General features: G+C 36.0%; 1 protein-coding gene across 1 annotated transcript in view; it reads right to left on the minus strand.

Moving 5' to 3' along the window:
• BRD9 (bromodomain containing 9) overlaps window positions 1-15,650 on the minus strand; it is a gene marked incomplete at both ends in the record, with an annotated part of 22,689 nt that overhangs the window by 5,857 nt on the left and 1,182 nt on the right. The window contains 9 exons of the mRNA XM_009076182.1: window positions 1,002-1,134; window positions 1,928-2,023; window positions 3,387-3,462; window positions 5,681-5,813; window positions 8,787-8,899; window positions 9,714-9,824; window positions 11,754-11,898; window positions 12,742-12,802; window positions 14,451-14,583. Of these exons, the coding sequence (XP_009074430.1) occupies window positions 1,002-1,134; window positions 1,928-2,023; window positions 3,387-3,462; window positions 5,681-5,813; window positions 8,787-8,899; window positions 9,714-9,824; window positions 11,754-11,898; window positions 12,742-12,802; window positions 14,451-14,583 (1,001 nt within the window). The remainder of the gene's footprint in view (window positions 1-1,001; window positions 1,135-1,927; window positions 2,024-3,386; window positions 3,463-5,680; window positions 5,814-8,786; window positions 8,900-9,713; window positions 9,825-11,753; window positions 11,899-12,741; window positions 12,803-14,450; window positions 14,584-15,650) is intronic.

The following is a 15,650-nucleotide window of genomic DNA, read 5'->3' on the forward strand; positions in this document are numbered from 1 at the left end:
GATAAACATTAAATGATTACTTTTGAAAAAAATATTTCAACTTAAAGCAGGGTTTTCCCCCACTACACTCCATTGCAGCTACATTTTCCTTGTTCTTTAACTCTTCTGTGCTTCCTCAGAAAAGCATTCAAGGCCTTCAAGGTACTGAGTCTTTTACCTTTTTAAAAATATTGTAATAATCAAGTAAATGTATGTGCAAACTTGTTTTTCACAACATTACTTTTGAAAAAAATATTTCAACTTAAAGCAGGGTTTTCCCCCACTACACTCCATTGCAGCTACATTTTCCTTGTTCTTTAACTCTTCTGTGCTTCCTCAGAAAAGCATTCAAGGCCTTCAAGGTACTGAGTCTTTTACCTTTTTAAAAATATTGTAATAATCAAGTAAATGTATGTGCAAACTTGTTTTTCACAACTAACAGCAAATTTTAATTTGAACTATCATTGACAGTGGGTTAAAAAAACCAAGACACAAAGAAGAGGAAAAAAAGCTTGAGATGAATTTATTTCCACCAAGATTAACAGTTAAAAAAAAAGGGGCATCTTCCTTTTCAAGCAGCTTTAACTCTTTTGAACCTCCTTGAAAAATATCACTGTTTTAAAGCCTCTGAAATCCATTACTTGCCTATTTAATTTATTTACTGCTAGGTTTAAAGCAAAATCCTAAAGCTTTAGCCACCTGTAATATACTGTGGTTGAAGACCCTAATAACAAGATCCATAAGAGCCTTGAAATAAATTAATAGGGTAACTTAAAAGGGCAAATACAAAAACCCCAAAAAACCCATCCCAACAACCAAAAGCAAACAAACAAAAAAACCACAAAGCTCCCCCCTACAGTGCAAGACTAAAGCTAGCTTCAAGTTTTATAGTGACTGACTTTAAAAATAAGTTTTGGAAAAAAAAAATTCAGGATTTGGAGGCTCCTAGTTGATATTTAGTCCAAAATGCTTTGCATAAAATTGCTGTGAGAAGTTAGATTTGCTATTAAGGAAGCATTTACCTTAAGGCACACTGTATCCCAGTTTCGTCACCATATGCTGAGTACAGGAGTTCCATCTCATCTGGTTTCAAATCAGGAAATATGGAGTTGTTTTGCAAGGAAGGTGCTGTACTAGCACTTGTAAGAAAGGTTACTAGACAGGTAGAAGAAAGAGATGACAATTAATTTACACAGGTGTAAAAGATGACTTGGGGAAAAAAACCCTGTTTTCTGAAACAGATACAGAAAGTGCAGTGGATTCCTTACTCCAACTGAAATCAAGAGCAGCATCTCAAGAACACAGCCAGACTCTAGAATCACTGAAAGGATTTTAATCATGTAAACGAACATACGAATGGAAATATCAGGAGCTAAGTTAGCCACCCCACTCCCAGAAGAAAAAGATTCATGCCCCACTTCATATTTCTGCTTTTTCTCTGTGTGTCTACTTTTCTGTTGCAGTAAAGTATAAAGTACCTTACTTCATTTACTTTAATGCCAGCCAGTTTCTGGAGAGCACATCAGAAACTTAGAGAAACGTCAATAACACCAGAAAAAAAAAAATACTCCATAGTCTGGGAAATCCTTGTCACATGATATAAAAATGCAAATGACCAAAAGCTTTATTTCTCAACTCTAAGTACAGTCACTCTGGAAAAACAATTTCCCCCAAGAAAACAGACCACCTTTCTTGGAAAGCTTCTGGTGCAGCTATAACACTAAGGCAAAACATTAAGCCACAGACTCCTAATTAAGTTATGTTTAATAAGCAAAAAAAGTCAATTTAATTCAAACTGCATTCTGCTGTGAATGGAATAATTACACAGAATAAAAATAACCAAATGGACTTTCATATCAAGACAGACATAATCTGAAATGATTTTATAACAAGTAATTGCACAAACATTCAATAAACACAAAGTTAAAATATGTTCTCTGGAATTTACCTTTATTTCTTCGTTCATCTTTGAAGCCTAGTGTGGTGAAGCCAGGTAACAATTTGCTTGACAGTGAACTCAGATCCACCAGGTGAGTCTCTTCCTCTAATAATTTGATTTAAAAGATGATTTAGAAAAGCATTTAATGTTTACAATTGATGTCAATGTTTAGATTTTGCTCTTTTTAAAAGCTGCAGTTAACATGAAGACTAAATGTCTTTTAATTTATACATTGAGGGTAGGTACTGTAATTCAGGTTCTCCATTTAAATTTCAAACACATGCTGTAAACGGGTTTCCATCTCTTATTCACAAGACTTATGGCTTACTTATTTCACTTCTACAGTACACAGCAGCATCTGTAATTATTTTACTAGCTGATTCCCAAACATTCAGGATCCAGATATTATCAAGTGATAAAAGCAGCTTCGTATGTTGACGAAGTGGTAGTTATTTCTAGAAATCCAGACACCATTACCATCACTGTCAAAATTTTCAGTGGCAGAATTTCAGAGGTCTTGAATCACATTCATTTTATTCATTTTTTTTCTTCAGAAATAGGTAAGGGTGTGATAGCAGCCAAAATGCTCAATTTAATTCCAGAAAAATTTACTACTAAATGCAAAGGAATTTAGACAGTAATAGAGTTACAACAGGCCTGTGTCTCCCAATCTAACTAGTCAAAAGCATTTGTATAGTCATCAGGTGGGCTGTGAATGAATTCCAATCTCAAAAGGTGCAGAGATGGAAGTGCTAAATCAACGTGACAAACAGCAGCATAAAGACTATGACATTTCATTCATTACAAACTTTCACAACTTCTACATCCTGAGCCTGAAACTAAAACAAGTGAAAAGCATAAGACAATATAAATGACATATAGTTGTAACAGAAACAAAATTAAAAACACAGAAAATATCAAGGAACTAAAGGAAAACACCTAAGCAAAACCTCATGCACTCCAAACTGAAATTTTGCTAATGATTTAAATTAGGAAACAAAAAGGGAAAAGATTATTCTGAATTTTCATCTGTGCATTGCACATTTTCATAGGATTGCTGCACTTTGATTCACCTTTTGCCTATAAGGTTTAACACTAGATTATATTTGCAGTGCAAGCATCTTCCAGGTTCTTTATAAAACTGTAGCAATGTAGAAGTGCTTAGAAAGAGATATTTCATCTTCTTACTACCAGCATCAGTAAAACAGATCATCTGAAGAGCAAAAAGGCTCTTAAGGTAACTATCTCCTTACATTGGAGATACTAAATACAACCATTTGGGGAAATGGCTTGGGAAAGAATTAATGAAAATAATAATTTCTTTTCTAAATTAAAAAAAATTAAAATAATTTTAAAACTCATCTGTACTACACAGGATCTGTATGTACAGTTATGTATGTAGCAGACTTCAAAATCTGCTAGAACATTCAAGACTAGAAATGTTTGCTAGAAAGACTGTGGCTTTTACCTTCTGCTTCTGGATCAGATGAATTTACGACACTAAATAATAAAGTTCCATCTCCATTTTTTTTCAGGTAACCAATCTGTGAAGAGAACCACAAAGATACAGAAGCAATCACTCAAAACTGTTCAAACTCAAAGGAGTTGCTTACTTACAAAGAGAACTATAAAAAGCATTTTAGCTGTATTGAGATCCTGCACTCTGGTATTCACTTTGTAATACAGAGAATCTTGGGTCACACTAGTTAATACCACTTAGCAAATACTTCAGAACAGAAGACTTAGAAGTTCACATATCATAGATACAAGACCTTATTCGTCTTTCTCAAACGGATATGAAGTTTTCATCCAAGACAAACCCAACTCCATTACCATTAGTATGGACAGGCTTTTTGACTGCCAAGTCTTCCTTTTCATAAGCAGAACCATAACTCCTACCCACAATGTAACTCACTGTCTATTTTCAAACCTAGATTGAACCTCTTGTTTTCACATCTCGCCCACAACTTTCTCTAATCAGAAGTACTTCCATAAACACACTATCAAATTCATAAAGAGGAACAAGTGCTGGGACAGACCTATTGAAGCACACAAGCACAACACTAAAAAGACACGTGAAAGACAACAGAGCACACCAAGGTCTGTAAAGACAGAGCCAGATGTGATGCAACAAGCAAAGCTGATGTCAGAAACTGACTACACATGAATTAGACAAAAAAGGCTTTAACTTCCCAGTGAAGAGGGAAAATAAAAACTATTCTCTCCCTACAGAAATATTAGTAAATACTTCCAAGTAAACAGAACAATAAATCTCTCCCCTATTTTGTTTTTTTTCCCCTCTGAAAAGGTTTACAACTCTCTCCATACAGAAGGCAAAAGCTAACATTGGTGTATAATAAAAATAGAGGTGAGAAATGCTAGAAAGAGAGTGAGCAGGAACAATAGCCTCAAGTGATGGCAAAAGTTAGCAATGATGAAATCTAAGAATGTGTTGGTGTTACCTAGACTCAGTGGGACCTGCAGTGGGTTGTCTAGCTGATTAACAGCCCAGACAATTGAGAAGTGCACACCTTGAGCAACTTTTTTCCACACTGTAAAACTGACAGCATCAGCATAAAAGGCCTTTTCAGTGAAGCTAGAAATCATCAAAAGACTGGTACTGCTTTGAAGAGTTTTTAAAAAGCCACTTTCTTTGGAGCTTTCAAATAGCTTTCAATTCCAGCAAGTCTTTTAATTATCCGAAGAAACAGAAATACACTAAAGAAGCTAAACCTTCTCCCACTGCTCTTTGAAGCTTTACTTCCTAATTCAGTTGAGCCTAAGGTGGCTGGATAACAAGGGCCACTGGCCAAGAAACAGACATTTAAGTTTGAAGACAAACCACCACTAATGTTTAAAAGCAAAGTTTCTTCTGCTACACTTGTTAAAAAAATAGGTGGAAAACGCAGGATGTAGCAACATCCTCCTTTTCTTGACTGCAGTGGTCACTAGAGTATGTGACACATGAAAAATGAGAAAGAAGAATGGTGGTATAAGACCCCACATGATTCAAGGGAAACAGGAAACACATCTTGATATAGGTCTGCAGCATTCACTCCAATCCCAGCATGAAGAAACAAAGGAATCAAGCATCCCACAGCCCACGAACAGATCATTCTGGGAAAACTGCTCCAACAGCATCACTGAGCTTGTCCTAACCCTACGAAGAGCACAAAAACCAAAAACATGGAACAATACTGGAATCACATTCAAGAAGATCACACCTGCTATCTTATCCTAGTCAGTGAAGGATGTTTGTATTTTGTACTCATGCTACACCTGACAGCTACTACTTGTAGGTACAAAACTACAAGAGGTTATAGACTTTTCTCATTGAAAACAGTAATTTAACACTTATAAATTCCTGACTTCTTTGGGTGGGTGGGAAAATCCTAATAACCCTTCAACCTATGCCATAGCCTGCTTTTTCTGAGGTTGCAACAAGAGTGTGATGCTGGTTTACTCACTTTCAATGCTAAGGACTGCAATTCAAGACTGAGCAACATTTCACTGTATCCTCTACGTGAATTTCCAAAGATGTTCAACACACAGTGCAACCTAAGACCCATTTAGGACGCCCTACTACTGGTTTCAGTGAGAACTAAATGATAGGCCACAGTCATATTGGAGCTCCACACAGTCCATACATCCTACATGTTCCAGTCACAGAAAACATAACACTAAAGCCTGTTTCCTAATGTGAAACAAATCATTCAACAGTCAGACACAAAATGGAATTGCAAACTTCACTGTGCAGCAGACCTTGCTGTTGGGTAGATAGCGATTGATCCTATCCCGAGCTTCATCTGCTGCATGTTCCACCAGTGCCAGGACATGTTCTTCAGCAGTGCTATCTGTCAGGCTGCACGCGTTCCCCTCAGGCTCAAAAATGCAGCTAAGAAAGAGAAGAGGAGCAGCTGTAGAAATTAAAAGCTAAAACAAAATAAAGGGCTGAATTCTGAGCTTGCTTAATAGAACAATCAGTCCCACTCCTCTCCCACTGTCAGTTTACTTCAGCATTTAAGTGGAATTATAAACATATTATGCACTGAAGTTTTGCAGCAGAAGCTGAGAATTACCAAACTACTGAACTTCAAAAATGTAATTGTTTCTGTACCTTGATGAAAGTAAAGGAAGTATTACAAAACAGAGACTGGGAGCAGAACTGCATTAACACAAGGTGAATGCTGTATTCATCCTTAGTCCCACACATGCATGAATATGCTCTTTTCACAAATTCCAAACAGAAAGATGCAGAGAAGAAACTACATGATGAGGGATGGAAACTTGTGTGACTCATCAGAGAAAAAACCCAACAGGCTGCATTTATGATGACTATGTCATATAGCTGCTTGCCGGAGTGGAACACAGCTCCTAGTATAACAGGGAGTCTTTTAATTCCTATAGTTGTTAGTATTGGGAATTAGTATTCCTAATCAGTATCAATCACACGATTCCTTGTAATTGAAATTACAGAATTTAACATTTATCTTTCATAGAATCATGGAATGTTTCAGTAGATTCCATTTCATTAAAGCACCAAACAATAAAAAGGTAACAAATAAGCATACCCAAGATGGAACAGGACATAGCTATTACACAAGATGAGAAAAAGGGAGTACTGTAAGGGGAAGTGTGAAGATATCATAGAATATATGGCAGTCTTCATTACGTTTTATATATGTAAACTTTGTACATCAAAATATTTCAGGGCATTATATGGACATTAGACACTAGGGCCAAACACCTTAGGTACTGGGTAGAGCATCTCCTCACACCAAATCCATTTCTCTCTCCTGGGTTATCTTCTTCCATTTGCTTAGCTAAGAATTTCTCTCTGTATAGAGATTCAGATCCGATACACAAGTAAGTTTTGCTATTAAAGACAATAAAAAGATCACAGGATCATACTATTATGAGACAAATGTGTTATACGATTTTTGTTTCATTGAAACTTTAAGAAAGGGTGTACACAGCAGGAAACTCCTCAACAACTGGGACTTCCTATCACACTCTACAGAAAATTTGAAGAAAATGTTCAGAGGATTGCAACATCCTGAACAAAATTTTCAAAAGTACTTTGACATTAGGATGTCTAAGTGATCAAGTCACTCTTTAAACTACAGTAGAGAGGTCTAAACTGCTTTAACACTTTGCAAATACTGAGTTCAACTCTTTGTTTTCAGCTGTGAAATATGAAGGCAAAAATACCTGCTCTTATCTTTAGTTGCCCCCCCAGCTCATACAGTTCATCAAAAAGAATATCAATCCTACTGATGCAAAAAGCCAAGTGTTTAAAAGGTCAAGTTAATTAGAAATAAAAAACAAATTAATTCCAACTACTAAAGTCACAAACGTTGAAAAGCACAAGAAATTCAATTCATACCACAAATGACTGCAAAGAAACTGGTAGCAGGATAAAACTAAAAGTCAGTTATTTTTAATTAAGTCAAGGTAGATACTAAAGGCAGAGCAGTGCTGTATGGCTTGGCCATGTCAATGTCTTGCTCTGTGGCAAAGCACAAAGTTTTTCCTGTACTGGAGTTATGCAAGAATTAATCAGAGAAAATCTATTATTCTGGGCACCATACAAATCAAACCATCCTATCTTCTAAAACAATAAACCAACCAAAAACCAAACCACCTTCTCCTCAATGAAGTCTGGTTTACAAAAAGGTACTTCCAGTTGATTCCTTTACACAATCCATTAAACAAGGAACAAACTGCACTTTGTTAATTCTCCATGATCCAGCAACAGATATGTTTCTGTGTGCTGCCATTAAAATAGGTTCAGCCAAAAAAATTACTCTGTTTGAAACTATTTTTAAGATACATGTTGCAGTCTTCTATTTCCACATAACAACTACATAAAAATACTACTTTTCCATGAGATATGAAGGAGGATTACAAAAAGGCTAGAAAAATATGGCTGATTAAAACTCTAAAGTTGACTTTTAAAAAAATGAGAACTTGAAATAACAAGGTATTTTCCACTTCTTTTACTTTGAAGGTTTAAGAAAAAAGCCTGCAGAACATATTGCCATGATCAGATAATTTAAGACATGACTAGCAATGCTCTATTACAGTTTTGATGTCATAAAATTTCAGCTGATATAATGCTCTACAATTTAAATTCAACATCTATCTTTGGATGTCTATGCAAGAACAGTGAACAGCCTAAGTTGCTTGTAAATCACAGTTTCTGCTAAAATCTACTCATAAAATAAGTTGAATAAATTTAATTTTAAAAATAATGACTAAAATTATATTTTAGCTATAAAAACATGACTTTGTGACATGGGGGTGTATATTAGCTGGAAGATTACTATTGCACTAGCATGTACTTTACAAAGAAGCTTACTAACATTTCATTGGGAAGATCTGCTCCAGAAATAATCTCCTGTCCCTTCATATCCTACCAGATAAAGTTAAATAAAATCCTTCACTGATCTAGGGACACTTTACCCTCCCAGAAAGATCCTGTTAGATTTTGATGCACTCAATCATTTTAGGAAAGGCAAAAAAAAAGGACTAAATGCAAAAGGTATTTGTGACTGTGTTCAAAATTACATTTCAGACCTTCATGAAAGAAACTTGGTATTATTTAATACAGATATAAAGAAGGATTAAAATATCTGTTAAGTGTTTAAAAGAATATGCAGTCATCTTTTGAATTGTTTGTTTCAAGTTGGGAATCACTGGGTTATTAAACAAGTACTATAAATAAACATATCAATAAAATTGCCCTTTTATCCTATGGACCTCAAGGAAAACTGCTGAAAGGAATTTTTTTTCCTCAGTTCTTTGCTGCTGACTAGTATTAGAAAAGCTGCAACAAGCCAGTAAGCATGCCCATTAAAACCTTTACCTAATAACTTCTTTATTTTGCTTTTTGGATTTCTTGGTAGTCTCTGCTTGTACAGGAACAACTTCGGGGACAGGTTCTTCAACTGCTGTGTCTTCATCACCCAAAAGAGCTGCCTGCTGAGAAAAATCCATGTCCTGCATAAACGACATGCTGCGCTTCAAAGCTAACAGCCGTTCCTAGAATCAGAAAGGACAGAGCGGCAGGGACTTAACCTTTCCCTCATAGCCAAGATGCTATGATAATGGGATGGGATGGGAATGGCCATGGCCTTATTTTGTTCTTTATGTCTCGTTTCCAATGGCAATGCAACATGATTTGGTCATGGTAGCATGGCATCAGAATTTCTGCAGCCCAACTATCAAGAGAGAAACAAACAAACAAACAAGCTGCATATGCAAAACCAACTATTTTACACACAACTTACCATTCCTGTAACGCATGCACATGCACACACACGTGCACAGAGCACCTCACCAAAACAACTCCATTTACAAGCCAACAACTGTATTTGAGTAAAAAGTGGATTTGCAACATCCCTGAAAACTCCCCTACACCCAACACCTTGAAAATAGTAGAGCTTTCTTGTTTATGCAGAAGTAAAACTTAAATGAGAACATGTTTTCAAAATTTCAGACAGTAGTAGTATTTTACAGTTGGGTTTTATACGTGTGGACCTCAATTCCTTCCACTGAGGCCAGCAGAAGAAGCTCCTACAGATTTCAGTGGTGCAGATAAGGTTGAGAAATAGATCAAAATTATTGAGTTGTAACAAGGATGCTATAAAGCCCTTAAATATAGCAGCACTAACAGCACTGCTATACTTAATCACAGAGACATGAAATAACATGTATCATTGTTAGTAATAGTGTTTAAGTACAAAAAAAAAACCCCAAAGTTTCTGCTTTTTGTTTATAATAGGTCTCTTACTTTGCTCATCATCTTAAAGCCTGTGTGCAGTATCTTCTTGGCTAGTTTGTAGTAAACAGTATCTGGTCTGTTGTAAGTCATTGCATTATCACACATCAGTTTAAAATCTGCCTGTAAAATACAAAACAAAAGAACTGTTAAAACTTCTAAGTCCTTTGTTAAACGACTGGAAGATCATGGCAGCTCTGTGAAGAACACTAATATTTTGGCAGCAGGCTCATGGAGTAAATGCAAGCCACAAGGTAATGCAGAATTGTAAAGGTTCAAGCCTTTTCTGCTGCTTCAAGATGCTTGGTTTTGTTTGGAATTGGCTTTTTGGTTATAAAAAACACATTCTTCCCTGAATGTAACATCTTCTCCTTAAGCAAACAGACCAAAAAGAAGAAATGGGAGAAATTAACAGAAGGACTAAGCTATCAAGGTAACGTTTTATAGCATTGAAGCCATCTGCCTTCAATTAACAAGACCACCTGAAACCCAGAAATTTAGTAGGTGACACAAAGGAGCAAACTATGAGCCAAGAAGCAGATAAAGAAGCACATGTAAGCTATACATCTAGTGATGGCCTTTGAAGTGCTGCAGAAAAGGCCAGAGAAGTCTTTTGCTTGCCCAGCTTTGAAGTAGACCCTTTTTTTCAGCAGCAAAACCAATGAGTTTTCTGAAGCAATTGCTTCTCTTCTGTAGCAAATGATTCTTGTGGACTCTACCCTTACATTACTTGTCTTGTGACTAGCCTCAGCTAGTTATACTAAGTATACCAGAAAAGAAAAGTAACCATTTGAGCAGGCCTTGTTTTAGAGGTGAAAAATCTATAAGCTTCATTTCTGTATTAAGCATATGGCCTTTGTAATGCTGTGCCACTAGGCATCCTTGTGTATCTAGAATCCAGTCCCTAACTCAAACTGTTTTTCACTCTAAGATGGACAGACTTTTAGCAACCATTTATTACTCCTCAGAGTACCAGCAGAACCAAGAGTCCTGCAGGAAAAAAATAAGTCTGTCAGTCTAAACTATACTGCAATTTTCTTTTTTTTTAGGTTGCTATCCCACCAGTTTAAATATTGCAACCTTGCCTGTAACTAAACAGTCCCATTCAAATTTCCTTTTCAAGTTGTTGAGTAAGACAATCCAGCAAGCCAGAGTTCAGAGACCTGAAGGCACTGATGATGGCAATGCTATTATGAATCCTGTGTTACTACTTCCTATAAATCTCTAAAGCACGCCTAACAAAAGAGAATAATCTTTGTCAAAACCCCTATAAGAAAGACAAGCCATTCTTTGCTCACCTTGCTGGACCTTTCAACCCTGAGAAGCAAGTCAGCGCTCTCTGCCAAGTCTACTGTTACATCAACATCCCTTTAGGAAACAGTAATTCTGAAGGCAGCTAATAGAACTCCATGAATCAGTTACGGAAAACTCCTTTCCTTCCAAGAGTTGGCAATACCATGAAAAGATTTCTTACTGCACTGTCTGTAAAACCAGGATGCATCTAATAAAGTATTACAACAATAACAATACAAAAAATAGCTTAGCCAAGTTGCCCTATAAACTTGCCAAGTAAGTTTCTGCCAGAAGACCATTTCAAATGAAGTTACATGGAAAACAGGATAGTTAAAGATAAAATATATCTTCACATCTTACAAGATGCTCCAGAATATCCACAGTTCTCTTGCAGACAATTCAAAATTACATTTTAATCAATCTAACCAGGTCTAGATTAAAATAAAAAGAAAAGAAAAATAGGAAAGGAAAAAAAAGCGCTCCAGGCTCTTCACTGCTTAAGTATATCTGACAGTCTTATTCCTGTTTAAGTTTAGCAGCATGAATTCCATAGGACTTTAGAACATGTTCTTGTTTTACACAGTAATTTGTAGCAGATTTTAGCAGGATCTGACAAAGTATTTGTTACACACCGAATATACAAAAGTGCTCAGTTCTGAAAAAAAGGCATGTTAATCCATACAAGAAAGGCTTCTGAAGTTAAAAAAGAATCTTCCATTTCTTACTAGTTCTGAAATATCTAAATCTTTATCAATTCACCTTGAATTCAGTGACTGATTTGTATTCATTTGCTGCAATTTTTTCCTTCATTGTACCAAAATCCATAGGGTGTTTTATTATCATGGAATATCCAGGAGCGATGGCATCTGTGACTGGAAAAGCAAAAAATCCATGGGGATCTTTCCTAAAAATAAAAATGATACATTTAGATTGATAGCAGCAAAAAAAATGATCCTTGCTTTTATACTACATTCATGATATAATAGTACTGGTTAAGAAAGAAAGAACACTGCATTTTAGAAGAATTTCCTGATAAAGTAGAGAATTTTGATTACACATATGCAGACTGAAAGATATTCATCTAGTTCTTAAATTTCTTAATTCCTGTATGTTTTCTGTCTCTACAATCCAAATGGGTCTTTTGGCTTCACTGAGTAATAAACTCCTCAATTTTTCTTGTCCATAAGGTCCTCTAAAAAAATCAATGCAATGTTTAATATATTTCAATTAGTTACAAATTCAGCTTATTACTATGCAATAAAAAAGAGGGATTTTTAAACATGAGGTACAGGTTTAAGATCTTTTTGAAGACAACAGAATAAAAGCCTTCCAAATTAAGAGGATTATCAAGTAAGCAGGTATAAATTTGCTTTGTATCTGACAGTGGACACAGAATAAAAGAGAATTTAATTAAAACAGTTCAGTCTTTCAAAGTATTATAGAATCATGACTGCTTTTTAATCCCTAAACTAAGTCATTAATATTTAATAAATTTAGGATAGCCAGGTATCCTCTGCCCAAAACACTTACTTCCCTGATGAATGCTAGAATTGCAAAGTTGGGAATAATTTTCCTCAAGGAATCTTTAAAAACTAGCACATCTGACATGGTTGCAAAGGTTAACAGATATATTATAGTCAATCTTTAGGCACTATTTTCAAACAGAAAGCCAGGGTAAGAAGTTCTGAAGTAACACATATGCATTAGACACTGTCAGCACAGCTGAAGATACAAATAACTTTAATACCTTTGAAGCTGGCGAAGGAAATGCTCTAGTAATTGCTGGATCGGTGTGCTCTCATTTTCAGCTGCAGTTTGAGATGAAAACACAGATGAAACAGAATATAGGCATATTTATTTATTTAAAATATAAATACCAGAGAGAAAATCTAACTACAAATACAGCTCGTGCTGATCTGAAGCTCAGTGTGCCATGGGTTTCAAAGCAAAAGTGCACCAGATTTCTAAGCATACAGTATCTATTTCTTATCCCTCACTATTTTCTGATGTAATATTAAGTCCAGTAGCTCTAAGAATGTGTATTAAAAAGACTAAAATAAGGTGTTACATATTTTTATAGGAAAATAAAAGTGAAACTTGCTTGCTGAAATACTGTAGTTGGGAAATCCACACTCTTGCACCTTATTTGTGCAGTTTGAATGGTTTCTTTACCAGAAACCCCATGCAATTAGTCTGTCTGAACCTTTCAGCCCCAAAGAAGAGTGACAAATAGATGCAGATTTGCTCACAAGACAGGTATTGATTATGATTTCACTTCCTCTACAGACTGCACAATAAACACTACACATTAATTTCCTGTTCCATGCACATACTTCAGAGAGACTGTCTCTAATGTTAAGATTGAAACACTAAAGCAGCAGCATGTCAAAATCTGGAATTAAAACTCCAACTCTTCATCATGATACTGGAGAGACATTTCCCTTCTTAACCAGAACAGGTTAGGTAATTTATATGCATTCAAATACTATCTTATGAACAGATGAAAATAGAATAATAAAGAGACCCATTTCTAGCTTGTCAGTTTTTCAAGGATCCCAACTACCCAGAGACATAAGACTTTGAAAATTTCAGTTACCTTGACTGCTGATGGCCACCATTCCTCAACGTAACATGCAATGATAACTAGAAAATTCCTCAAGAAATTACTTGACCAGCCAAATGGCAGCATTCCAAAGACAAGACTCATAATAACGACCCAAATTTTGGGGACTATAGTCTTTAAAGACACCCTATCACAACTAACTTTTTACCAAAACTCCACAGAGGTTATAAAAAACCTGACAACAGCCAAGCAGTCTCCACAAGAATTTTTCCCTTGAACTAAGCAAAACTTAGTTTCAGACATTCTAATCACTGTTCTGAAAATGCTATGGAGAAGGAAATCGGAGAACACTACACACAATATACTTTTACACTAGCTTTATTCTGCCAGAAGGAAATAGGAGAACACTACACGCAACATACTTTTACACTAGCTTTATTCTGCCAAGTAACAGAAGCCTAAGACAGATGTCCTTGGCAACTTCAGTCACCCGAAAACAAAGCTACTAAAACCTGGAAGCACCAAGAGAAATACTGACTTTTCAGACAGCAGAAAGTTCTGAATGCTGGAGAAAGTAAAGTCCCTAGATTTCAGCAAAAGGAGAACACTACACGCAACATACTTTTACACTAGCTTTATTCTGCCAAGTAACAGAAGCCTAAGACAGATGTCCTTGGCAACTTCAGTCACCCGAAAACAAAGCTACTAAAACCTGGAAGCACCAAGAGAAATACTGACTTTTCAGACAGCAGAAAGTTCTGAATGCTGGAGAAAGTAAAGTCCCTAGATTTCAGCAAATCTTCACGAAAATTCTACGTTTTGGTACATTTGACAAAAAGCTTGTGTGTGTTCTTAAAAACAACCAAGATGCTTTAATTTTTCACACTGCTTACCTGGCTGAGTTCTGCATGCTCTGACAGGACGATCAGGAGGAGGTTCAACCTCCACTTTCTTCCCAGGATCAAAGTCATCCGTTTCTCCTTCAGTGTCACACTGTTCTTTCTCCCTTTTCCTCTTTTTCTCTTCCTAGCATGGCAGAAAGAAGGTATTATTTGAGAAGAATGCACTTGCAGTGTGCAATTCCATACACCAAAAGGTTAAGAGACAGTGATTTCTTCATTTGGAATACTCATTCTGCATCTGAATCATAAAATAATGTAAATAATACTGCATACATTTTCACTATCACTTTTTCAATTTTCTTCTCCAATTAAAACTAAGACTTTTTTCTCTTTTGCTACTTTGTACTTAATACAGTATTGCTCGATCATTCCTGTGTTTTACTGCAAAGAACGTTGAACCCTCAAGCTATTTCTATGTAAAATTGCACAATAAAAAGCTACACCAGAAAGCAAAGGAAGTTAATTTGCTATTCAGTAAAGATCTGTCTGTAGCTCTGCTTTGATCAATGTGCTTTTGTTGTTTGGCACATTAAACAGGAATCAGTAAAGCACATGTTCATTCAGAAAGCCTACAAAAGTACCTCAAGAAATGCTCAGTAACAGCAGTGGCAATTAATGATCTCTTCCTGAGCTTCAAAGCAAAGGCATGGCTAAGTCATTCCTGTAATCTCGCAGTCATTATCCGTGTTAGCACAGAAAAGCACACTTTCATTAACTTAGCTAGCCGTCAGCTTATTTTGAATGCACTAATAAGGAAGTTCTGGGGAAAAAAAACCAACAAAACAACCACGACTCCCCAACTTAGTAAAGGCAAAACAAACCATTTGATCTGATGCTGCAAGATCTTCCATGAAGGACAGCTGTTTTGCGACATTTCAAGTCCAAGCCATACTCTTGTCTGAAGCGTTTGTACTAAGAAAATCCTGCACTGCCTATGCTGTATTCAAGAGCTTCTGAACCATCCTGTGAGAGATATCACTTTCAAGCAATACAAGCCTAACAGATCAACTGGAAGTGACAGATGTTAGCCACAAACACACACAAAGTAACACCAAAAAAACTGCGATAGGAGACTAGTAAAACTGAATGACAGAGAATAATTACAAAAGCCAAGATTTAAGAGAATCATTACTACACGAAAGACTATTAAAATGAAATTGTGTAAGTAACTGTACTCCAAATGCCTTCCTG

Source organism: Acanthisitta chloris, unplaced genomic scaffold, assembly GCF_000695815.1.
Source record: "Acanthisitta chloris isolate BGI_N310 unplaced genomic scaffold, ASM69581v1 scaffold12646, whole genome shotgun sequence".
NCBI lineage: Eukaryota > Metazoa > Chordata > Aves > Passeriformes > Acanthisittidae > Acanthisitta > Acanthisitta chloris.